Genomic DNA, 23,460 nt, shown 5'->3' on the forward strand with positions numbered 1-23,460 from the left:
GAAGGGACTGACAAAATGAAAGGAGAAAGGTGAAAGTTTCCCCCTGGCACCCCACATGCTGCCCCACCTGCTCAGGTGCTGCCCCTTGGCACGAGGGCTTTTCCCTCGGCATTTTCTTGAAGCAATGCTCTGTGCCCAGATGCATCTGGCTGCTCCCCAGCCCCTGCTGGATGCTCCAACTATCGTTCCTGGAGGGACGCTTGGGATATCCCCATTGGCCTCTCTGGACTAGCAGCTCCCTGCACAGGTGTCCCCGGGTAACCCTCTGAAAGCAGCTGGTCACACCTGGAGCTGCTGCACCTTGGAGCGGGGCGTGAGGTGGAGAAAGGTCCTGTTTGTTGTTTGTTCCCTTAACACAGCCCATATTCTGCCCCTGAAACAGAAGTGGTGGAGCTGTGGGGATGATGGAGCGGGAGCTGCGGGCGGTACCCGCGGGGGCGGGGCCCCGGGACAGGCGCAGCACCGGGGGCTGCGGTTCCGCCCCTGCCCTCCCCCGTGTCCGCCAGAGCGCGCCCCGCGGCGCAGAACATGGGGGTCGCTCTCCTTTGGCTGTCCTGTTCCTGCTGTGCCAGGGGCAGCTGCGCCAGGAACGAGCTGTCCTGAGTGAGTGATGGGGAAAATCCTCTTGGCTTGGGCAGCTGTGGAGTCTGCGTCCGAAACTCCGCACTCTTCGCTAAGACCATGTTGAGCCACCACATGAGCGGCTCAGGGTACTGGGCTTGTTCAGGTGGGTAAGAGATTGAGCAGAGAACTCTTTAGGGTCTGCAACTTCCTCCCGAGGGGCAGCTCTGATCTCTGCTCTAAGTGACCAGTGATAGGACCCGATGGAACAGCTGGAGCTGTGCCAGGGGAGGTTTAGGTTGGATATCAAGGAAAGGCTCTTCCCACAGACGGTGGTGGGGCACTGCCCAGGCTCCCCGGGGAACGGTCAAGGCCCCAAGGCTGCCCGAGCTCCAGGAGCGTTTGGACAGCACTCTCGGGGTGCACAGGGTGGGTTTGTTGGAGTGTTTGTGCAGGGCCAGGAGTTGGACTCGATGATCCTTGTGGGTACCTCCCATCTCGGGATATTCCACGGTTCTATTCCATGACTGTTGTCAGGAAGAGGCCGGCTTTAGCCGGGATTCTGTGCCCCCACGCGACCCGAGACTGTGAATATCGCAGTCCTTTGCCCAGCGCGCTGACTCAGTCTGCACGGCTGTTCATGAGCCTGTCCCTTGGGTTTTGCTCCTCGTAATAATCCCGCAGCGGGGCTTGGGGCTCGCCGTCTTCAACATACAGCTCTGTTTGTTTGAACCACAGCTGTGTCCCACCGCGGCCCCAACGCCCGTCCCCCCGTCCCCTCCCTTCCGGGGCGGGCGGCGCAGTGCGGAAGGACGCGGGAGCAGGAGGAAGCGGATCCCGCCGGCTCCGCGGCACCGGGCGGGGCGGGCGGACCGTGAGCGGGGGTTGGGGGGGGGGGGGGATGGCTCGTACGGGCTCGGATGCCAGGCGAGATAGAGCGGGCGCTGCCAGGCGTGTCCCGCTGCGCTGTGTGGGAAGTGCCGGCCCGGCGCTGGAAGCCCCGCGGCTTGGCCGTGCCCTGAGCCCGCCCGGGCGCGGAGCGGTCGGGGAGAGGCCGGAGCGGGAAGTGCGTGTCCGCTCTGGAGGTCAGGGAGCTGCCGAGAAGGGAGGGCAGAAAGCCGCGCTCCGGAGCAATTCTCCTTCGCTGAGTTTTCCCGAGCCTTAGCACGGAAAACTTGGCTGCTCTCGCATTTGTTTATGGTTTGTTACAATATGCGCGTTTTGTGGGTTTTTATTAGGATCTCACTCGTGTGTGGCTGGCGGGCGGCGTCACCAGTACGACACCGCGATGTTTCAGCCGCCGCAGGGCAGGGTTTAAATCCAAACCAAACCCTGCTTTGGTTTAAAAAAGGAAAAAAAAAAAAAAAAAAAAAAAAAAAAAAAAAAAAAAAAAAAAGGAAAAAAAAAAGCCGAAAATATGTTGCCGTTTTTGTACGATCCTTTAAAATATATAACCTTCTTTTCTTTTCTTCCCCCCCCCCCCCCAAGAAGAAATCTGATTTATTAAGTACTGGGAAAGAAATTGCTTTAAACTAAAAGAGAGTGGGATTAGATTTAGGTATGTTCCCTGAGAAGGTGGTGAGGCCCTGGCACAGGCTGCCCAGAGAAGCTGTGGCTGCCCCATCCCTGGAAGTATCCAAGCCCAGGTTGAATGGGGCTTGGAGCAACCTGGGACAGTGGAAGGTGTCTCTGCCCGTGGCAGGGGGTGGAATGAGATGATCTTTAAGGTGTCCCTTGCAACCCGCCCATTCTATGAACGGCAGCAAAGGGTTGATTCAAAGAGATAAAGTTTAAATAACAGATATGGTGAAGTTTTGGACATTTATGAGGAAATTGGGGAATTTCTCTTGTTTGTAGGGCCTTAAGGACGAGTCAGACAAGTACCTGCCAGGAATGACCTGGAAAGAATCACTTCTGCTTTGGAAGAAAATGTAAATCTGTAGTTCAATGTAAATCTGTGGGGATCAATAGACCACACAGATTTATTAGTAGGTATATCTGTAGATCACCATGCATCTGCATCAATAGATCTGTAGGTCACTAAATGTGAATCAGTATATCTGTAACTCATTATAAATGTCTGGATCAATAGATCTGTACCTCACTGTGAATCTGCTTGGATCAATTGATGTGTAGCTCACTATAGATCTGTCTGGATCTGTGCAAGCTACTCTGGTTTCACAGACACATCTCCAGTGCCTCCTGGTGGCACTTGCACCTTCTATTTCTCCCCTTTCACTCCTAATGCGCTGAACCAACAAAGCAAGACCCACCCACAGAGCTGCACATTCCAAACATGAGTTCTGGAGTCAGACCAGTGGATCCAAGTCCATGGCAGGGGCTGGAATGAGATGGTCTTTATGGTCCCTTCCAATCCTGTTGCCTGGGAGAAGAGACCAACCCCCACCTGGCTACAGCCTCCTTTCAGGTAGTTGTAGAGTGATAAGGTCACCCCTGAGCCTTCTCTTCTCCAGGCTAAACAACCCCAGTTCCCTCAGCCGCTCTTCGCAGGGCTTGTGTTCCAGACCCTTCACCAGCCTTGCTGCCCTTCTCATCCAGTCCAACTCCTGGCCCTGCACAGACACCCCAACAATCCCACCCTGTGCCTCAGAGCGTTGTCCAAATGCTCCTGGAGCTCTGGCAGCCTTGGTGCCATGACCATTTCCTGGGGAGCCTGTTCAGTACCTGACCACACTCTGGGGGAAGAACCTTTTCCCCTGACACAGCGCCAGCTGTTCCCTGGGTCCTGCCACTGGTCACAGAGCAGAGGTCAATGCGTGTCCCTCCCCACACTCCAATCTATAACCTCCCTGTACAAATCTCTTCCTTCATTTTCCTCTGCCTCAGGTACTTCTGTCACCAGTCCAGGGATTTTCTCTCTCCCAAGGCTCATTTTCTAGCTGGAGGCTTTTCTGATCCTCCCCTGACTTGTGTTCTGGAGAGACACCTGTGACCCAGGTGTGGGACATCCCCTCCCAGAGTGGGGTTCCCAGAGGATCCCCACAGTGAGGGATGGTGTCCATGGGGTGCTGACTGCTGTGACCCACCTGGGGACAGTGGGCACAGCTGCTGAAGGCACCTTCTGGAACACACAGAGATGATGTCACAGTCCTGTGCAGAGCTTTATCAGGCAATAAACATTAACATTCCTCAGCCCCAGCTGCCAGAGTGTTGCTGGAATGGATTTGTTACTTTTATGAAGGAGAAGATGAAAGACTGGTGGGAGAGAAGGCCCCAATAACCTGGATACCACCTGACTGAACACCCACATCCTCCCATAAAACTTTACCTCAAATGAGAGTGTTTTATACCCAGCCCTTTGTTGGTTTTGTGTGATCCAGCCTCAGGAACCAGGATCTGCAATTTCCCCTATTTCACACAGAACAAACATTATTCCTGCCATAAACTCTTTGAGGCAGGGCTTGTGTTTTATTTGCATTCATTTGTCCAGCCTCTTTTCCAAGCCAGCTGTCTCCTGACATCATGTACTCACAAACCCCACAAGTGCCTCTCAGAGATGCCAGTCCCTGACTGATTTAACTGATAGCTTTTTTGATGCTGCTCCTCATAGGGAGGTGCAGAATCTGGGACCTCAGCAGAGGCAAGGCTGCCACAGGCCCACCAGGCTCAGCAACACTGTGTATCTCCAGTAGCTGCACATCAGCCCAGTAGCTGCTCCTGGATCTTCCCCGTTGGCCCCTCCAGACTCCAAGATCTTTCCAGCAATTGGCCAGGCCCCTCTGAGCCTCTGGCAGTCAAATCCTCTCGTTTTCACATCCTTGTGCACATGCAGACTCCTGGTTCCCAAGGCTCTTACCAAGCTGGTCAGCTCCTCTGGCTGGACACTCCCTGTAATCACATCCCCACACACCCACGCAGATCTGCCCCTGGTACTCGAGCTGTTCGCCTACAGTCCCACACTGGAGGTGGGGGGGGGGGGCTCTCAGACTTCCCTTCAGAGGGAATAAACAGTCTCTGACCCAGGAGAAGATTTAGGAGTGGAGGTTAATGAGAAGCCAGGTCACAGTGTGCTGATCAGGATCACTCTACCCAGTGAGCTCTTTACATGGCACTGGCCACTCTTGTCCCCTGGGCCTTATTTTTAATCCTGTGTTTGTTCCTCTCCAAATTCCATCAACCCCTCCATTTCCCCACCTTTGGTTCTTCCCTGAAACTTCCTATAGTAAGTGTAATGGGATCCTGAACTTCCCTTCCCCTACACTTCAGAATGTTTCCTATAAACCTATGCAGGGAGAAAGGGAGAAGAGAGAGGTTGATTGGAGGGACCTTAAAGGTCATCCAGTCCCACCCCCTTCCATGGGCAGGGACACCTTCCACTATCCCAGGTTGCTCCAAGCCCCATCCAACCTGGGCTTGGACACTTCCAGGGATCCAGGGGCAGCCACAGCTTCCCTGGGCACCCTGTTCCAGGGCCTCACCACCCTCCCAGCCAAGGATTCCTTCCCAATATTCTATCTAACCCTGCCCTCTGGCAGTGGGAAGCCATTCCCCCTTGTCCTGTCACTCCAGCCCTTGTCCAAAGTCCCTCTCCAACTCTTCTGGAGCCCCTTTAGGCAGTGCAAGGGGCTCTGAGCTCTCCCTGGAGCCTTCTCCAGATGAACACCCCCAGCTCTCCCAGCCTGGCTCCAGAGGGGCTCCAGCCCTTGAAGCATCTCCATGTCCCTCAGAGGCCTTTGTTGACTGGCAATGACAAAATTTAGGTCACATCTTCAATGTGCATGAGACGTCCAGAGTTACTGCAGGACACTCCCTCGGCACAATCTATTTTGCTCCTGGAATGCAACAGGAAGAGAATCCTTTGTGTGATGTTCTGTGAATTCCCCTCTCTCTGGTGATGAGTTATCTCAGCTGGTGACTTACCAGGCTTCAGACCTTCTGCCCTTCCCAAAAACAACCTGTTTAACAGTTGGATTTCCAGAGTGTATAACCCTTTGTTATTCCTGCAAGTCCCTGTTGTTCTCTGTGCCTTTGTGTGCTCACTCACCCACATCTGCTGACTTCATTCAGAGCTACCACAAGAGCTCTGCTGAAGGTCTGAGTCAACAAGAGATAAGGAGCAGTTTTAGAGCACAAAAAGCCAAATGGTATCAGGCAAGGGGAATTTAGCTAAATGATCAGGCAGTGGGTTCAGACTAATCTTAAATATTTCTTTTTCACCAACAAATATGCACCACACTTGGTACAAGCTTCCAAAATAATAAAAAACTCTTCCAGAGCTATTAAAACCCAATGTGGCTTATGAGGAAACTGTGACATGGATCCTTGGAAGTGTCACAGAAGTGTCACTGGATGTGCCTTTCTGAAGGATCTGGAAATAAGAGACTCTCCATGATTAACCTGTTTCTCACAATTGCCCCCTTCACCCTTTTCCCCTCCTCTCTCCCAGATTAAAGAAGTTCATTTCCCCCCACCTGATGTGCCACAGACCCCTCACCACCTCTGTCACCCTGCATTGGATTTTCCAGTTTTTTTCACAGGTATCTCCCAGGAGAGGGGTTGGACATCTACCAGAAGATATCAAAAAGTCAAAGTTGTCTGGGCTAAGTCACCTGAATGACTATTCCCAGCTGGGAGACACCAAACTGTGGGGTATTTGCTATTTAAAGCAGACAAATGCTAACAGGGATATTGGGATTCACTGTGTCACCTCATCCACTGAAATGGCAAAGCAGAATATTTACTGATCTGGTCAAAAAGTGTCTCACCATGACAGGAATGAAAACAGTAATAAAATACTTTTATCAGCAATTCTGATTCCAGTGCCTGATAGTGCAAATATCCCAGACAGAGGAGAAGATGGGATTTGTCTTTCAGATTCCTGGAAAAAAAAAAAAAAAAGTTAAGATCCTGGAAAGATCTAAAGATCTAAGAGTGTTTCTATCTCGACGCTGATATTTTTTATCAGAACATGCAAAATATTTAATGCAAATTCTCCTTGGCTGTGCCATTGCTTTTACGGACTTTTTATTGCTTATAAACCAAATCATGTCATCGCTGATACTTTCTCTGACCCTTTAGTTAAAATGTTACCCCAAGGACAATCATATCTTTGTGTGCTCAGTTTTTGCTGAGTACTCCAGGATCCTTGGATTTGCATGAGGTGGGAGCAGAGGCCCACCCAGCGATAAGACCAACTCCATCAACACTGCCTGCAATCATTCTGCATTTTTGCCATGAAAAGCATTGAAATTTCCTCCATAAAAGCTTCATTTGAAATTAGCAAAAACTTCTGTTCTTCTGTTTCCTAGGTGGGGGCAAGTCAGAAATTCACTGATATTAAACAAAAAGACAAAAAGAAAGGTGACTGAGCACTGGAATGGACTGCTCAGGCTGTGGAGTCTCCATCCTTGGACACATCCAAAAGTCATCTGGAAATGGTCCTGGGCACTCAGGTCCCAGGGAGGTGGGACTGGATGACCACCAGCATCCCTTTCAACCTCAACCACTCCAGGATTCTGTGAAGAAATGGGTTTGAGCCTTCATATTTTTGTACATTTGAAAGGAAGAAAATTTTTTTGCTGCAAAACAACTTCTTTTTCTGCTCACCTCAAACGCTGTCTGGATTTATCCCTTTATGGAAAATTAAAAAAAAAAAAAGAGGGGAGGAAAAAGCAAGGGTTAACAAACATTCTGAAATACAGGAAGAATATGGGCAAACCAGGACATGATAATCGCTGGATGGGTGGGAAGAATGTCATAGGTTAGCAAGCATAAGACACAGGTTAATGGGAATAGAAGCAGATAAACACAACATTTCTGGATAGAAGGGATACAGGAGAGGGATTAGAGGGTAATGTGGGCGGAAATTGGAAAGAAATGATGGGATTAGTATTTTAACAGGATCTAAAGCTGGTTGGTTGAGAACACAGGTGGCTAGGCCGCCCACCCTAACGCTAACCTTAACTTCTGCCCTCCTCCATTGCCACTGCTCTACCACTATTGTCTCCATCCTAGGAAGCACCACGGTGAGATTGCACTGCACGCAGGAGGTCCAGGTCAAGGTCATGCTCAGGCAGGCTGGAAAACACCTTTCTGAGGAGAGAGGTCTTACCACAATGCAATTTTGCATTCTTTCCCAAACTGCATTTGTGGCCTGTCACCATCTTTGGAAGGACAGCTTGACTCGCATGCCCTTGCTGCCCTCTTGAGTGTATCTGTAGGTACTTCTGGCCATGACTGCCATTTTGAGTGTGGCATGATGCAATTTCTGGTAAACACTTGCCATCCTGAGAGTGGCACTATGAGTTTGTTCCAGGTCCACCATCTTGAGTGTTATGGCACATGACTTTCTGTCACAGTCGCCATCTTGAGAGTGGACTGATGCCAATTCTTGGCTCCTCTACTGTCTTGAGCACATTGCCACGTGACTTACTGCAGCCAAAACCCAATGGCACTCAGCAACAACCCTGCTCCTCCTTTGGCTCACTGCAACCCTCGTCCGCCACTGTCACTGCAACTGGGTCCTGCGCTTGGTGCTCCTAGGCACCGTGCATGCTCCAGGGCCAGCAGGAGGCTGCGACAGGCATAGGAAGCGCCACAGTAACACTGAAAGATCACTGTGCGTGCCCACATTTTTTAGTTGCAGTACTTGTTTTTAGCTGCAGGTGGCATCAGCAAGTCGTTTAAGTCATGGTACATATGCCCGTTTATTACCGCAGGCCTGGTTCCTGGGGTACATCACCGTGTCCCGCAGCCATAGGGAGGAGGAGGAGGAGAAGATCCAGCAGGCAGGAATTGTGCAGCAAGATTGATTTATTTAATTATTTTACAAACTCTTTTATAGACTTTTTTCTTCATAGTCTAATTGGACAAAGGACCAGCCCCCCCCCCTTGGGGGTGATTGGCTAAAATCCTAAAACATCCATTGTCAAAATATTTTCTACTAGACCATAAACAAGACTTTTCAAGGTTGCAGGTGCCTTGGTTGTTTACATTCCCTGCCACCTCTTCTGTGAGAGAGAAAAGGCTCTCACGGACTTAGAAAATAGCAAGAAAATTCTCGCTAGCAGCATTTTTGTATCTACACCTGTTTGTCGTGGGTTGACACTGGTTAGGCACCAGCACCACAAAAAATCTATTCACTTACTTGCCCCTACTGTAGCTAAGCAGAGAAGAGGAAATTGAAACTTCATTTTTATGAGGTGAAATAAGGATTATTGAGGAAAACGGAAAACCTTCAAGGCAAAACAGGCTCAAACATACAGTAGAATAAAGACTATTTATTACTAACAGAATTAAAAGTGAAAAGAATAATGAGAAACCAAAGCAAGCTTCCAGAACACCTTTCTCTTCCAGTACCTTCCTCTTTCCACCAAACTGCACAAGGGAAAAAAACATGGGTTTTGGTCAGTGTTTCACTTCTTAAGAGTTTTTATGTTTAAGGAAAAGAGTTTCTCCTGATGTGCTGTGGGATTCTTCCCACAGAAGATAGTTCTCTGCAAACTTCTCCAGCGTGGTGTCAAAACTTTGTCACAACAGTCCGCCCGAATCTGCTGCAGTGAAAAATATCCCTCCCGTGAATCTTGCAGTCTTCCCACACTGCCTTCATGGGTCATAACAGTCATGGGGTTTTAGTCTTTTAAGGATGAGCTATTCCAGCCTGAAAGCAAAGGCTATCTTCTTCAATCTCTAAAAGCCTTTCACGGCATCTATAAGCTATGGCACCTTCTTTTCACGAGCTGCATGTGGATTTCTGCATCCCCCATGTCCTTCATCTCATGAATTATAGGGGAAACAAATTACTCTATTATAGTCCTCACCACAGCTTGTAAGGAGAATTTCAGCTCCAGTGCTGGGGGTGCCTCCTGTCCCTTCCCCCACTGATCGTGGCACGGCCATGTTGGCCTCTTCTCACATGATCTCACTTTTCCATTCTCTCTGACTCGGAAGAAAGTTGGTATCAGTTAAGTTGCAGCTGAGAAGTTGACCTTGTCTGGGCTCTGCGTCAGGAAAGACTTGTCCTGTCTCTCATTGTCGGCTGCATGCTTTTTTTTTTTTTTTTCTGATTCAGCGTGAGCCACGCCGGCTGCGGGGAGGGGCCCACCGGCCCTGGCTGGGCTGCGCCAGCTGCAGAGATTGGCGCTGCACGGTTCGGGCTGCGCAGCTGCTCAGGGCTGTTCTTGGCTGCTTGCAGCTCCGGGTGGTTTTCTCCCGGCAGCCCGGCCCCGCACCGCAGTGCCGGGTGGGGTGGGCGGCCCAGGCCTGTTCCGGGATGGGGCTCGGGGCCCCCTCCCCCGCCAGCCCTCGACGGGGAAGCAGGAAAACGGAACTTCTCGCGTTTCCTCGTCTTTAAATATGTACGTCACGGAGGCATTACCAGCTTATTTACCTGGTCTAACGACCTGTCTTATCAACCACAGGCTCTGTGCCGGTCACAGAAGGTTTTTACAAACGGCTAAACCACACCATTTCTTAGTTGCAGTACCACTTTTAGTCTGCAGGTGACACTACTGAGTCATTGAAGAGTGTATATGCACAGTATCTCGTGCTTATCACCAGGTGGCAGCAGCGATTTAAGTGCCAACCAAGATCTCAGCCTTTGTCTTAGTGACACACAAAAAAGCTCTGAATACACAGAGCTATTTCCTGTTGCCTTCATAGAGATCATCTTTTCACCCATTCTCAAGCCCTTTATTGTTTAATTTACATATACAAAAGTTACATTTGTATTTTCAAGCCCTAAATATCTTGATTTTCTTTTTGAATTTTGAATTTCTTATACTCTAAGATCCTGCATATAAAACAGTGGATACAGGGTTGTATTTGGAAATAAATTTTTATAAAAATTTATATATATATATATATATAAAATATAATAAAAATTACCATTTTTAACTACCCTAACTACTGCCCTAACAATTACCCCTTACAACTACACCTAACCTAGCAACTCAGTGTCTCAGGGGCAGTTCAGAGGCAGCTCCCAGGAGTCCAAAGCCAGCCAGTGCCATAGCTACTGGCAGCTTTCATCTTGTAACAATCCTCCGACATTCACAATTTTAGGAGGCAGAATCCCACTTTTAGCCCCAGGAGCATGACAGCTCTTTTCCACAGGAAGGAAAGCCTTGCAATGCACTGTCTCAGGGGCACTTGAGACACAGTCCCTGGGAGTCCAAGGCCAGGCAGATCCTGGCAGCTTTCATCTGGGAGTAATCCTCCAATGTTCACAAATTTAGGAGGCAGAATCCCACTTTGGGACCAGGGCACCTGACCACGAATGATGGCCCTTTTCCAGAGGAAAGAAAGCCTGGCAATCCAGTTATCTCCTGGGCAATTGAGTTCCAACCCAAACCACTCCATGATTCTATGATTGGTAGTGCTGCAAGAAGTCCTGTTGAACGGGTTCAGGGATAGAGGTGCCACTGCATGCCAGTAACTGCACCATCATCCTGGTTCCTGTGGCTGGGCATGGATCAAAGGGCCCTTCCTAGGTTTGGTGAGAACACCCAGAAAACAAGTTGATCTTTCCTCCTGAACATTCACAGCACAATACAGAAATGAAGTTGACACTAACATAAATGAAGGTTTTATCTGGGTCTGCAGCTGTCATGAGCTCCACCCATTTCCTGATGCTCAATCTTTTGGTCAGTGCCTGGTCCCAGTCCCCCACACTCTCCTCCCTGCCCCCACCCAGCACCATCCAGGATTGAGGGTCACCACTGAACACAGGGCAGCAGGACAGTTCAATTCGAACAGCATGGGCATAGCCCTGTGAAAAGCCTGCTTGGTCATAAACACCCAGGATGTGTATCTGGAACTGCACACCAGACCCAGAGCCACAGATGTGATGGGCAGACATTGAGCCAATGGTATTGGCCACTGTTTGTTCTAAGGCTACTTTCACCACGTTAGTGTGGGCTCCGGTGACTTTACCGTCGTCATCCACACCAAAAAATAAATATCCACCCTCAGTGTTTGCAAAGGCAGAGACATATTTAGGAAGGTTTTTTCTTATTTATTACAAGGTATTCTTCGTACTGTATTCCTTAAATTCAGTATGTGTTGCCTCTGTGAAAGCCAGAACCTCCCCAAATAGCACTTCATCTCTCTTTCTAAACCTGGCCACGGCCTCTTGGGTATTGTGCTCCTGGATGTTCAGAGGAGTCTCTCTTGCTCCCCCATCAAAACTCAGCTGAGCTCTCTTGGGGCTCAGTCCATTCTCATTGCGGCACTTGGCAGAGTTTTTCCTCCTCAGGAATTCAGGGGCTTCTCTGGAAGTCACAGGATAAACCAAAGTGCCGGACCTATAAAACAAATCAGTGCTCGAGCTGCGGAGGTGCGGCTTTGTGGCTGCAGCTCCCTGTTCCGGGCTCCACAGCTCCATGTTTTAACAAAAAACAGCAGGTGACTCCCTGCTGCATCCATGCAAAATATTCAGAGGCCTTTGTTGCTGCCAATGCAACCCTGAGGCTCGTCTCTTATGTTAGTGTCACAAATGCCACGCTCCCAGAAGCAGTAATTCCTGTCCTCATTCTCCATCCTCACTATTCGTCCTCCTGAGTTCAGCAATGCACACACTGCTATGGAAAAGACCTTTTGTTCTGTTTTCTGATTGCTGTACTTCTTCCTTCTGGAACTCTTTCCTAAAAGAATTAACTACAATCAATAACCAATAACTACATCACATCAGGATAGCTTGTGTTCAAATCAATCAGCAGCTGCCCCTCCTGGCTGGCCATCCTGATCCTGAAAGGATACATTATTAAAAACACTTAATGATTATCAGAGAATCGTTACAGTTAGGAAAGCCCTTTGAGACCATCAAGTCCAACTGTTCCCACAGCACTGCCAAGGCCACCGCTAGCCCATGTCCCCAAGTGCCACATCTACACATCTGTTAAATCCCTCCACAGATGGTGATTCTACCACTGGCCTTGCAGCCAGAGCTGGACAACCCTTCCACTGAAAAAACTTTTCCCCAGTATTCAACCTAAACCTCCCCTGGGACAGCTCGAGACTGTTTCCCCTCATGCCACTCCTTGTTCTGTGGGAGCAGAGCCCAACCCCCACCTTGCTGCACCCTCCTGTCAGGGAGTTGTGCAGAGCGAGAAGGTCCCCCTTGAGCCTCCTTTTCTCCAGACTGAGTTCCCCCAGCTTCCTCAGCCGCTCCTTATCAAACGTGCTTCGGACCATTCCCCAGCTCCATTACCCTTCACTGGACATGCAAAGAAGGGGACACGCACGGTATCGGGACCAAGAAAACCTGGGAAAAAAGGAAACATTGGAAAATGAAAGTGAAAATGAAAATCATTTATTGCAAGGACAGTCAGGTCCGAGCGGGCTGGTGCGGAGGCCGCGGGTTAATGATGGGAATTGCTGGGGCGCTCTGGCACTGCCCTGAAGTCACGTCCAAAGCACATCCCCGATCCCCGCAGCCGCGGCCGATTCCTTCCGGCCCCCGCAGCCCCTGCGGGCGAGGAGCCCCGGGCCGCGGGCAGAGCCGCCCGGGTGGGCGGGGACGGCTGCGGAGCGGTCAGAGCCCGGGGCCGGGGCCGCGGGCAGAGCCGCTGCTGCACAGGGCGGAGGGGCCGCCCCGGGCTCCTCTTCCCACCCGCCCCGAGCCGGCCCCGCCGGGCGCTGCTGCCGCCTCGGCTCGGGGCCGCCCCCGCCCGCTCCGGACAGCGCCGAGCACCGGCAGGGAGGAGAGGGTGGGGAACCGGGACCGGGCGCGCTGACCGAACTTCCCGGGGAATCGGGCTCCTGGCCGGCTCCGAGTGCCGGCACCGGGCCCCGTTTAGCAGAAACTTCCCTTGCGTTCCCTTCCCTTCTCTTCCCGCACTGCACAGCCCTTCCCCACCCCACCCGGCCCTGCCCGGCCGACATCGTGCTCTGCATCTGTATTTCAAATAGTTTAATTTTAAAAATATTCTATTCAGTGCTAAAATAACTTTCCACTTCCACGCGCGGCCGCGCCTTCGGCTTCACCAGGCTCGATCACGGACTCGGCGGGACATGCAGTGGCGGCGGGGAGGAGAGTGGGGCTGGGGGGGGCAGCGGGTATTGGGAGGCGGCAGAGCCCCAGGGCGGGAGCACTTCCTGGGGTTCCTTCCCCTCCTACCCTGCCGCTTCCTTCCCCGTCCCGGGGATAGCGGGTACCTAGGCCGGGACAAGGACCCCCAGCACAGGGCAGCGGCTCCCCCTGCTCTGCCGGCTCCCGGGGTCTGCAGATCCCATGCAGCTGGAGCTGTGCCCTGCGGCAGAGCCGAGGCCAGCCAGTACCTGCCCTCCGGGAGGGGAAAGCGCTCCCCTCTCTCCCAGCATGAATGGCTTAAACTAGCAGCTTATTGCACAGCGTCCCAGTGGGTCCTTGCTGGCCTCCCCTCACTGCCCCCCACACCCACCACCACCTCCTCCCACAACCGAGTGGACACATCACCTGGAGCAGGTGGAAGGTGGCTCTCCCGTTCCCAGCACCCAAGGGAAGGGCAGGCACGGGAGCCACAAGCAGGCAAACAGCATCTGCCAGTGTCCTGGGGACCGTGGAGAGCAGGGAGCCCTGTGGAGAACCCCCCCACGCATGCAGCCCACCCAGCAGAGAACCCCCAGCTCTAGGGCAGGGAGCAGGGAGAGAGGGAGCCAATAAATAGAGGCAAATTTGCAGGTACTGGCAGCAGCCCCATCCGTTGGGCAGGGCAGCGCAGGGCAGGGAAGGGCGCACTGGATGCAAGTGGTGGGAGCCCCAACGCTGGGGAAGGGGCAGGCTGGAAGGAAGCGCCGGTCCTGGGAGGTCCAGGTGGCTCTGCAAGGGGCTGGCGAAGGTGCCGGGCCAGGCAGGTTAGCTCTCCGAGGCCGTGTGGCACACAGAGTTCTGGTCAGCACAAAATCTCTTCAGAGGCGGCGCACCGGAGTCCTCCTCCTCTTCAGTTACCTGCAAGAGCCAGAGGTCACAGGCAGTGACACTGAGCGACGCACACCTAGACAAGGCTGTGACACACCATGGGGACACCCCAGGCTGTCACCTGTGCACAGACCCCAGGGCACCAGGAATGGGAACCCACTCCAGCCCTGGAGCCTGCCAGAATTGTTACTTTCCGACAGCCTCACATCATTCCCTCACACTTCACTTGATCTGAACCAGGAAATAGCTCAGGAAACCAGGAAGGTTCCAGGAGCTCCCAGGGGGCACTTCGGGACTGCAGAGCAAGTCCCTCCACCAAGACGTTCATGCTACAAGGAGCAGCAACAAGGGTAAAAGGGCCAAGGGCACATTTAGAAGTGGTTTCAATTCCCCTCCCCTTACCTGAGTCTCAAGGGGGACTGGCTCTTCCTTTGTGAGAGTGGGAGGCTCATCTGCCACTTCCGAGGAAGGCAGGGAGGGCTCTGGGGAAAACAGGTGGGTCAACAAAGATGCAGACCGAGCACCCAGCTCAGTGCTGAGTCAGGACAGAACGTCCAGCAAAAGAAGTGCCCACTGCCCTGTCAGCTTCCAGCAGTGCCAAGTCTACCCACCAGACCACCAAGAACCCTGCAAGAGCCTTCCCTGAACCCACACATATACCTCCTCCCTTCCCAGCCCAGCACCCACCTTCCAGAGTCTCCTGCCCCAGGGTGGGAGGCTGCGAGTCGTCCGTGCGGAAGTCAGACGTGTGGGCAGGACTCATGGACTCACTCTGCTGGGGACTGGGGCTGGAGTTGGGGCTGCTGTCCACCTTGAGCTGGTACACGTCAGACAGGGAGCTCTGGTTGCTGTTCTCATCTGCAGAAACAGCACCTGGTGAAGAAGAGCACCTTGACCCAGGGGCACAAGCAGCTGAGGGCAGCACTGCAAGCTGGGGTCTTGCTGAGAGCAGAGCACAGTCAGAGAGTTAAAGAGGGGATTCACTGTTCCACATCAGCCCAAGGAGGGCTGTCAGGCACAGGACTGCCCTCCAGAACACAGTGGGAATCACATACACAACTGGCCATGGGAGAGGGAATGCTCCTGCCATGTACCAGGGCTTTGTTCCTCCTCTTTGAAGCAACACCAGGATTAGTGCTCAGCACCTGTCTCCCAATGAGGAGGCAGGCCTGGCACACACCTTTTCAAACTGCAGACCTGCAACATAACCTCACCGCATCTCCTGGAAATGCCAGCACACTCCTGATTTTCCTTAGCCACACGAAGAGCAGAGGCTGGGCAGGAGTGTACAGTGTGCTCCAGCAGTGAGTCCGGCGCTGCCGGAACCTCTCGTGACTGTATAGCGCTCGGACCAAGAGCAAGGCCAGAGACATCCTTTGCCCCTTCACACTAAGGTCCATGGAGATTAACTGCTGGAAAAGCAAGCTTGGCTGCAGGTGGCTACTAGCCTCTCCCCAGCAGAGACTGGAAAGGGGGGAGCAGGAAACCCTACTCCTTCAGTTGGCTGTGAAGCTTCCCACAGAAGATACCAGAAACAGCCCGTTAAGACTCTCTGATAACAAAAATGAACAGTTTGGGCAGGGACAATCCAGAAGTGGATCAGCCCAACTCCCAGCTACTGTAAAGCCTTGGAGTCTTTCTCCACATTGAAGGGAGCTCAGCCAGACCCACCTTGGAATTCCAGAAGGAGGGAGGAGTTGGCAGAGGTGTCAGCTGGGAAGCCATTGGGTTCTCGGACAGTGCTGCTACTTGATTTGGATTTCTCTTTCTTGAGGACAGAAAGAAAAGCACAAACACAAGGTCAGAGAAACACAGGCTGCTCCAGAGGAGCCATTCCCCTTTCTGTCTCCAGAAGCCCAGAGGGATGTGCTCAAGCTGGCCTTTTCCCTTGGCTTTGGGGGCACATTTCTAAGTGAGAGGCAAAACTCCATCTGTGAAGGGACTAGGTGGAGCTTGGGTGGGCTCGGGGGGGCTCAGGGCACCTCAGTAGGGCAGGGGGGGCTCGGCGGGGCCTTAAGGGTGCTCAGCAGGGCTGGGAGGGCTCAGCAGGGGCTCGGTTGCTGGCTCGGGGAGGCCTCAGCGGTCGACTTGGAGGGGACTCAGGAGGGTTTGGAGGCGTTCGGCAGAGCTGGGGGGCTTGGAGGTGGCTCGGGGGGCTTCGGTGGTCGGTGGGGCTGGGGGGGCTCGGCAGAGCTGGGGGAGGCTCAGGGGTCAGCTTAAGGGGAGTTGTTAAAGGGGCTAGGCTGGGCTGTGAGCGGTGGCTCCCGGCTCGTCTCCACGCGCGGTACCCACCTCCTTACTGTCCGCCACCGGCACCCACTTGAATATCCGCAGGGACGTATCGCCCACCGTCACCCACTTCTTCTCCCTGCCAGACACAACGCTGACAGGCCGGGCCGGGCCTGCGGCACCGTGGCAACAAACCCCGCCACCCCGCCCCGCTCCGGTTGGCCCAGAGGAGCATCCATTCAGCAGCCCGCCGCACGCGCCCCCGCCCGCCGCGCTGTGACTGGGCCGCACCAACCGCCCATCACGGCCACTTCCGTCCCCCCCGCCCCGCTCCCATTGGCCGCCGCCCCCCCGCCCCCGCCCGCTGGTTGGGCGCGCACTCCCGGGTCGCACCCCGCCGCGCGGTGATTGGCTGCGCGCGGGCTGCGGGCCCTCCCCCCCGCGGGCCCGCCCTCACCATCTGCGGACGCGCTCGATGGCTGCCATCACCTTCTTGATGTCATCCTTGGCGCGGCTGCGGGTCTCGGCCCGCACCGAGCGCCCCGACATGGCGCGCGCAGCCCCGCAGCACCGGCCCCGCTGCACCCGCCGCCGCACCCGGCCCCGCGCACGCGCCCTGCGCGGCCCGCCCGCGCGCTGCGCGTCCTGCGTCACCACGCCGGACACGCCCCGGTTGCTGCGCCTGCGCAGGCGTACCCGCCCCTCCGCGGGCGCGGAAACGACGCGCAGGCGAGGCGACGGTGCGCCGTCATCTTCCTTTGGGGCAAGTCCCGCTCCACGCCCCCCTGAGACCACCCTGAGACCCCGGGCCGGGGGAATGGGGCCACCTTAGGTCCGCTGCACCGTTACAGCACTGCCCCGTCCCCTGCAGCAGAAACCCCAGCATTTAGCATCAAAGATTGAGCTTAGGCAGCGCCCCTGGAAAAAAACCGACCCAACCAAAAAACCTACCCCAAATCCACAAAAATCCCATTTCTAAGCTCAGGAAAACTCGTAGGCACTGCCTTAGCAATTACTCCCATGGGATATTGATGATCCAAGCCCGTGGGAGAAAACAACACAAGACTGTGACACTGTGAGTCCCCACTGTCCCTAGCCCAGCCCAGCCCAGCCCTGCCCCGCCCGTCACAGAGCACACAAGGAAGGACTGGACACTCTTTTATTACTGCTATTCACAGTTATTAAAAAAAAAATCCCCAAATGCAGAGCGCAGCTGCTTCCTGCTGTACAGATAGCTTAGTGCTTCTTGCCATAGATGGCAGCCAGCGCTTTGCGAGCGCTGGAGATCTGCTGCTCCAGCCTCTCCCGCGTGGCTTTGTTCCCAGTTTTTTTCAGCATGGCCTCCATCTCCTCCACCACAGCGCGGTGCCCGGCAGTGTTGTGGAAGACACAGATAGCACGGTCCCCACAGGACACGAGATAGCGGCCGGTCGTGTCAAAGGCAAGGTCGGCGATACGGTGGCTGTGCACGCCAAGAAAACGCTCCTCCTCCTCGCCGCGCCGTGTGTTGTACACCACGATGTCTGTGCCACCTGCCACAGCGACCGTGCGGCTGTCAGGGGACAGGGCAACACGGCACGGCTCCAGCACCGCACACTGCCCTGTCAGAAGCAGGTATGGGTCCTGCTGCTTCTTGTACTCCACATCTGTGTCCCAGAACTTCCACGTGCCATCCTTTGACACGGTCGCCATCCTGCAGCCACGAGAGAGCACGGTGAATGCATGGAAAAGGGGCGGCACCTCTTACCCTGCCCCACCCATGAACCAGGAATACTCTGTGGAGAGAGATCTGTTCAGAAGGGTGAGTCTGTACACACGTACAGTCTGCATTCTTTCCAAAGCAAAAAAGCCTTCCACTAGACCAGGCTGCTCCAAGCCCCTTCCAGCCTGGCCTTGAACACTTCCAGGGATGGGGCAGCCGCATCTTCTCTGGGCAACCGGTGTCAGGGCCTCACCACCCTCACAACCAAGGCTTTCTTCCCAATATCCCATTTAACCCACCCTCTGTCAGCCTGAAACCATTCCCCCTTATCTTGTCACTCCAGGCCCTTGTAAATAGTCTCTTTCCCATCTTTCTTGTCAGCTCCCTTCAGGTCTTGGAAAGCCACAATTACATCACCTGAAGCCTTTCTCTTTTCCAGGCTGAGCAATCCCAACTCTCTCAGCCTTTCCTCACAGCAGAGCTGCTCCATCCCTCTGATCATCTTGATGCCTCCTCTAGACTCATTCCAGCAGCTCCATGTCCTTCCTGTGCTGGGACCCCAGAGCTGGAGGCAGCTCTGCAGGTGGGGTCTCACCTGAGTGGGGCAGAATTCCCCTCTCCCCTGCTGCCCACGCTGTGGGATCAACCCAGGGCACGGGGAGTTTCTGGGCTGGGTCATGTCCAGCCCTCACCCACTAGCACCCCCAGGCTGCTCTCCATCTGTTCATCCCCAACCTGGATTGATACTCGCGGTTGCCCTGGTCCAGGTACAGCATCAGCATTTGGTCTTGTTAAACCACATGAGATTCCTATGAGCAGCGAATACACAGGTGGCACGAGCCAGATTTGGCTCCCCAGGGCAGTGTTTTACTCCCCACAGCTCAGTGATACAGCTGGTACACCCTGGAAGAGATGGGCTTACATGTCCTGAGGGTAACTCAGAACGGCTAACACACACATACCTCCTTGAGTCGTTGGAGAAGGAAAAGGATTGTACACCAGCAGTGTGGCCTTTCAACTCAAAAGCCCTGGTCACCTCCCTGAAGTCTCCGTTCTTGCCAAAACACACCTCCCACACCTTCACATCGGGGGTAAAGCCACAGGATGCCACAAACCTGCATGAAGGAACAAGCAGAGACTCTCGAACAAGGAGTTGCCCCTTACACAGGACCTGAGCAAGGCAGGGCCGCAGCTCTGCAAACCTGTCCTGACTCCTGCACTCAAGTCTGGTCAGCTGAATTTCCACTTTTCCCTGAAACCTGGCTGGTAAAGGGAACACTAAGGAAGGGCACCAGAACAACTCAGGAATGAGAAACTCTCTGGTCAAAGTAAAGGAGCTAAATGCTTTTGATCCCCAAACTCCTCACACCAGGAGCAAGGCAAATCATCCTGTAGCTGCAAGTGATTTTCCCGATTAACAGATCTCCTAGAAATAAAACCTTTAATTTTATAATTAACCTTTAAGAGGTCACAGACAAGTTCAAAGTGCTGTTTTCTTTGCATAGGCCATTTGCTCTGTCCCACCTCTGCGACCTGAGGCCAAAGCTGTTCTCGGGTTACCAGAACAGCAGCACTGAGGCAGGATGGCAACACATGAGTGCCTGAGCCCACCAAAATACCTTTTTAAACTGTGGAACCCTCAGAAAATTGCATTACAATAAAACTAACTGCCGATGGTCTGAACTGGTGCTATCTTGTGCAAAGGAGCAGCCTGGAATCCTGCCTGTCACTCACCTTCCACAGGGTGAAACTGTGGCATAGGCATTGTTCATCTGGTTTGTGTTAATGCTGGCCAGGACTTCTCCCTTTGGGCTCCAGATCAGGATGGTGGTGTCACTGGATGCTGTCATGATAAACTTCCCTGGGGAAAAAAGGCAAAGATCAGGAGAGCCCCCAGACCTAACACTGCCATAGTCTTATGGAAGCCCCAGGACAACTTCTCCCCGCAGCTGGAGAAAACCAACGGCAGCACCAAAATCCAAGGAGTGTCAGCCTCCTGGGACAGAGTAAAGAGCAGTATCAGAAGACTCAGTTCCTGGTTATGCCTCAGTACTCCCCTGGCTCCCGAGCAGACAGCAGGCACTGAGCCCACGTGTGCCCTATGCTCAGGACCCTGAGCCCCACATGCAGAACTCAGCACTGGGCTGTGCCATAAACAGGCACAAAGCACACTCCACCTGACCTGCATGCCCAAAATCAGCTCGAGAATAAGCACCTTTCAAGCTGTGGATTGCAGGCAGGCAACTGAATCCCAGTCACACCACCATGATCCATGGTTGCTGGTTGTGCCCATGCTGGACTCCTGCTTGTTTCCCACTTCCCCTTTGCCATCTCAGCCCAGGCAGGGAGTTGCCTGTTTACCTTCCAACTAAAGGCAAACCTTGTTGCAGGTTTAAGTTTTCACTTTCACAGCTCCAGTCTCAGTTAACATCTTCCCTGCTCTCCTATTACAGAGGTGAACTCGTATCCACCTGCTTCCAACTGCCCACTGGCACATACCTGACAAATTAATCCATCAAGCCCTCGCTGCTAACACATAATTTCCACCCACCCACCCCCACCTCTGTTCTAGATGATCCCAGAAGTTCAAGATAGACCATTTGAACTCACTAGAGAGATTTCTGACTGGTTAAAGAGAGACTGGCGGCCCAGAGAACAGCGATCCTCTCAATATTGAGACCAGACCTCTTTGCAACAGCATCCCTGAAAATGTAAATTAAGAAACTGTGCATATCGGGGAGCTGGTTACAGGGACATTATCGGTGTGAAAATGACACCTTTTGGTTCAGTCACTAGTAAATTAAGTAAAAAAAACCTAAGAGACTACAGAGTTCAGTAGTGGTGCTGTACACAGCCTTGAGAATGCCAAGAACGCCAACACTTTGAATCCAGTAGCTTCACAAGGAAATCAAAGCTGATCTGGAGAGGTGAGCAGCTCATTTCCATACCTGTCTCTGCAATCCCTATGTTAATGACAGGAGCCTTGTGCTTCTTTGGGAAGTCCCCAGAAGTTGCAGTGAAGGTGAAGCTGCCATCATCCTTCTTGGTCATCTTGTAGACACGAATAGTCTCAGCATTGGCCAGCCAGACAATGAAAGCCCTGTGGAGGGACAGGCTCTGAGCCTCAGCTCAGCCCAGGTCACTCAGGGGCACCTGGGAAGAGGGATACGCTGGCAGGTAAAAATATTTACAAGGGCAGCAAGTTCTCTCCCTGTGTTGGCTCGACTGCAATACTGAATGAAAAAGAACAGAATTTATTACCCACACCAGGAAACGAGATCACTTCCTCTCTTTCTAAAAGAGGCCACTTCAAAAAGTCAAAACACACTTTTCCACCAAATTTCCCACCCAGCAAGAGCTCCCCCCGACCACCGGAGAGGCTCAGCAGCACATTCCAGCTGCAAAGTCAGCTGGCAGAGACCTCAATAGACACCTTCCATGGGTACAGCAAGCTCGGGACTAGGATATTTGCCCTGAAAACCATATTAACCCACCAGGAGCTGGACTAGATGATCTCCAGAAGTCCCTTCCAACTTGAACTACTGTGATTCTGTGATTAAGTGCCAGCTGCTTTCAGGAAAGGCCACGGATCAGTGATACCGTGATGACCCAGTGAGAGATGCTGCCTGCACCCATGCCAGAGCAACACCACTGATCCCACCGCAGCTTGGCCGTGAGACTGGTGGCTCTGCAGGACATCCCGGTGCCGGTACAAGGTCCGGCCGTACCGTGAGTCGGGGCTGAGGCGGACGAGCTCGGCGTGGTCCAGCCCCACGTTGGCGCGCAGGCAGCGGTGCTCCCGCCCCGCCAGGTCCCGGGTGCTCCACAGCCGTACCGTGCGGTCCTCAGAGCATGACGCCAGGTACTTGCCGTTGCTGCTGAAGTCCAGGCAGGTGACCGGGCTGCTGTGGCCCTGCGGACAGAGAGTGGTCAGGGAGGACGAGGGAGGAGGGTGGGGAGGGGGAGAGGGGGGTGGGAGACGGAGAGAGCGGGGTGGGAGGGGGACGCGGTGGGACACCAGTACCGGGGTAGGAGGCGGACAGTGGCACCGGGGGGAGAAGGGGAACACCGGCACAGGCGGGACACCAGTATCGAGAGGGACACCTGCACCGGCCCCGGCAGGACAACGGCACCGGAGGGGACACCGTCACCGGGGAGACACCAGCCCGGGCATCGAGGGGGACACCGGCCCCGGGCACACGCGGTACCTTTAGGGCAGCTACCAGCAGCCGGTGTGCGAAGCTGTGCTGCCGCTGCTTCTCCCTGCGAGCCCTCGCCGCCGGCTTCGCCTTCCGAGCCTCCTCCGGCCTGGCATGCCCGTTCGCCCTGGGCCCTGCGGGAGTGGAGGGGCCGGTGGGTCCGGTTCAGCTCCGCTCCGCTCCGCGCTGCCCGGCGCCCCACCGTCCGCACGGTACTCACCGTCCTGCGGGGCGACGGGGGTCTCCCGCGGAGCGGAGCGATGCAGCGTGGCCGCCAGCAGCAGGACAAGGACGAGGAGGATGAGGACGATAAGGGCGCCCGGCAGACCCGACCCAGCCAGCGCCGCCGCTGCCTCCATGTTCCCGCCGCCGCGTCAGCGACCGGCACCAGGAGGGGGGGAATTCTCGTGTGCGCATGAGCAGCCCCAGTGATCCACGTAGGGCGGCCCCTAGTGGTGGACTGTAACCCCTCCCCGCCTCGGCCGTCCACCTTTCCAGCCACGGACACCCCCCAGCTCCTGTTCTCACCCCCTGCCTCCCATAAAGCCCCCTCAACCCCCCAGACCCTCTTCTAACACACCCACTCCAGCTCCAGCTCCCCTCATCCCACCCCCAGCTTCTACGTTCCCCCCAGGCCCTGCCCGCATGCTCCCCAACCCCTCCAGTACCTGCTTCCCCCAGCCCCGGCCATCACCCCCCGCCAGCTCTTACCCTAACCCCGCCACCACCAGCCCCTGCCCGCACCTCCCTTCACCCATCACCCCCCCCCCCCCCAGCCCCGGACCACCCCCTCCCCCCAGCCTCTCCCCTCACTTGCCCCCAACCCCGGTTTCCCTCATCCCCCCGAGCCCCTGGCCCCCTCCCAGTCCCGGCTCTCACCCCTTCCGGTCTCACCCCCCTCACGTCCTGGT

At 54.2% G+C, this 23,460-nt stretch overlaps 2 protein-coding genes and 1 pseudogene across 5 annotated transcripts; all 3 read right to left on the minus strand.

The window, feature by feature from the left end:
* Positions 1 to 10,661: 10,661 nt before the first annotated feature.
* Positions 10,662 to 12,260, minus strand: LOC138120767 (schlafen family member 12-like; annotated as a pseudogene).
* Positions 12,261 to 12,810: 550 nt separating this feature from the next.
* Positions 12,811 to 17,265, minus strand: BCL7B (BAF chromatin remodeling complex subunit BCL7B). Of its 3 annotated transcripts, none has more exons than XM_069033474.1 (6): positions 17,106 to 17,265; positions 16,712 to 16,787; positions 16,091 to 16,187; positions 15,107 to 15,277; positions 14,822 to 14,901; positions 12,811 to 14,449 (listed from the first exon to the last, which is right to left on the minus strand). In XM_069033474.1, exons 1-6 carry the CDS (start codon positions 17,195 to 17,197, stop codon positions 14,357 to 14,359), a joined length of 609 nt encoding a protein of 202 aa, XP_068889575.1. In that variant the 5' UTR covers positions 17,198 to 17,265; the 3' UTR covers positions 12,811 to 14,356. The 3 variants fall into 3 exon arrangements, with proteins under 3 accessions (XP_068889575.1, XP_068889574.1, XP_068889576.1); XM_069033473.1 differs by having other exon boundaries at positions 15,107 to 15,292; XM_069033475.1 differs by having other exon boundaries at positions 15,107 to 15,292; positions 17,138 to 17,251.
* A 528-nt stretch (positions 17,266 to 17,793) lies between these two features.
* TBL2 (transducin beta like 2) lies at positions 17,794 to 23,027 on the minus strand. 2 transcript variants are annotated; one of them, XM_069033479.1, is made up of 8 exons: positions 22,770 to 23,027; positions 22,559 to 22,683; positions 22,079 to 22,263; positions 21,542 to 21,583; positions 21,299 to 21,450; positions 20,085 to 20,211; positions 19,313 to 19,465; positions 17,794 to 18,341 (listed from the first exon to the last, which is right to left on the minus strand). In XM_069033479.1, exons 1-8 carry the CDS (start codon positions 22,906 to 22,908, stop codon positions 17,885 to 17,887), a joined length of 1,380 nt encoding a protein of 459 aa, XP_068889580.1. In that variant the 5' UTR covers positions 22,909 to 23,027; the 3' UTR covers positions 17,794 to 17,884. The 2 variants fall into 2 exon arrangements, with proteins under 2 accessions (XP_068889580.1, XP_068889581.1); XM_069033480.1 differs by lacking the exon at positions 21,542 to 21,583 and having other exon boundaries at positions 22,770 to 23,022.
* Positions 23,028 to 23,460: the final 433 nt, after the last annotated feature.

The sequence above is a fragment of the Aphelocoma coerulescens genome, chromosome 19 (assembly GCF_041296385.1).
Source record: "Aphelocoma coerulescens isolate FSJ_1873_10779 chromosome 19, UR_Acoe_1.0, whole genome shotgun sequence".
NCBI classification, from domain to species: domain Eukaryota; kingdom Metazoa; phylum Chordata; class Aves; order Passeriformes; family Corvidae; genus Aphelocoma; species Aphelocoma coerulescens.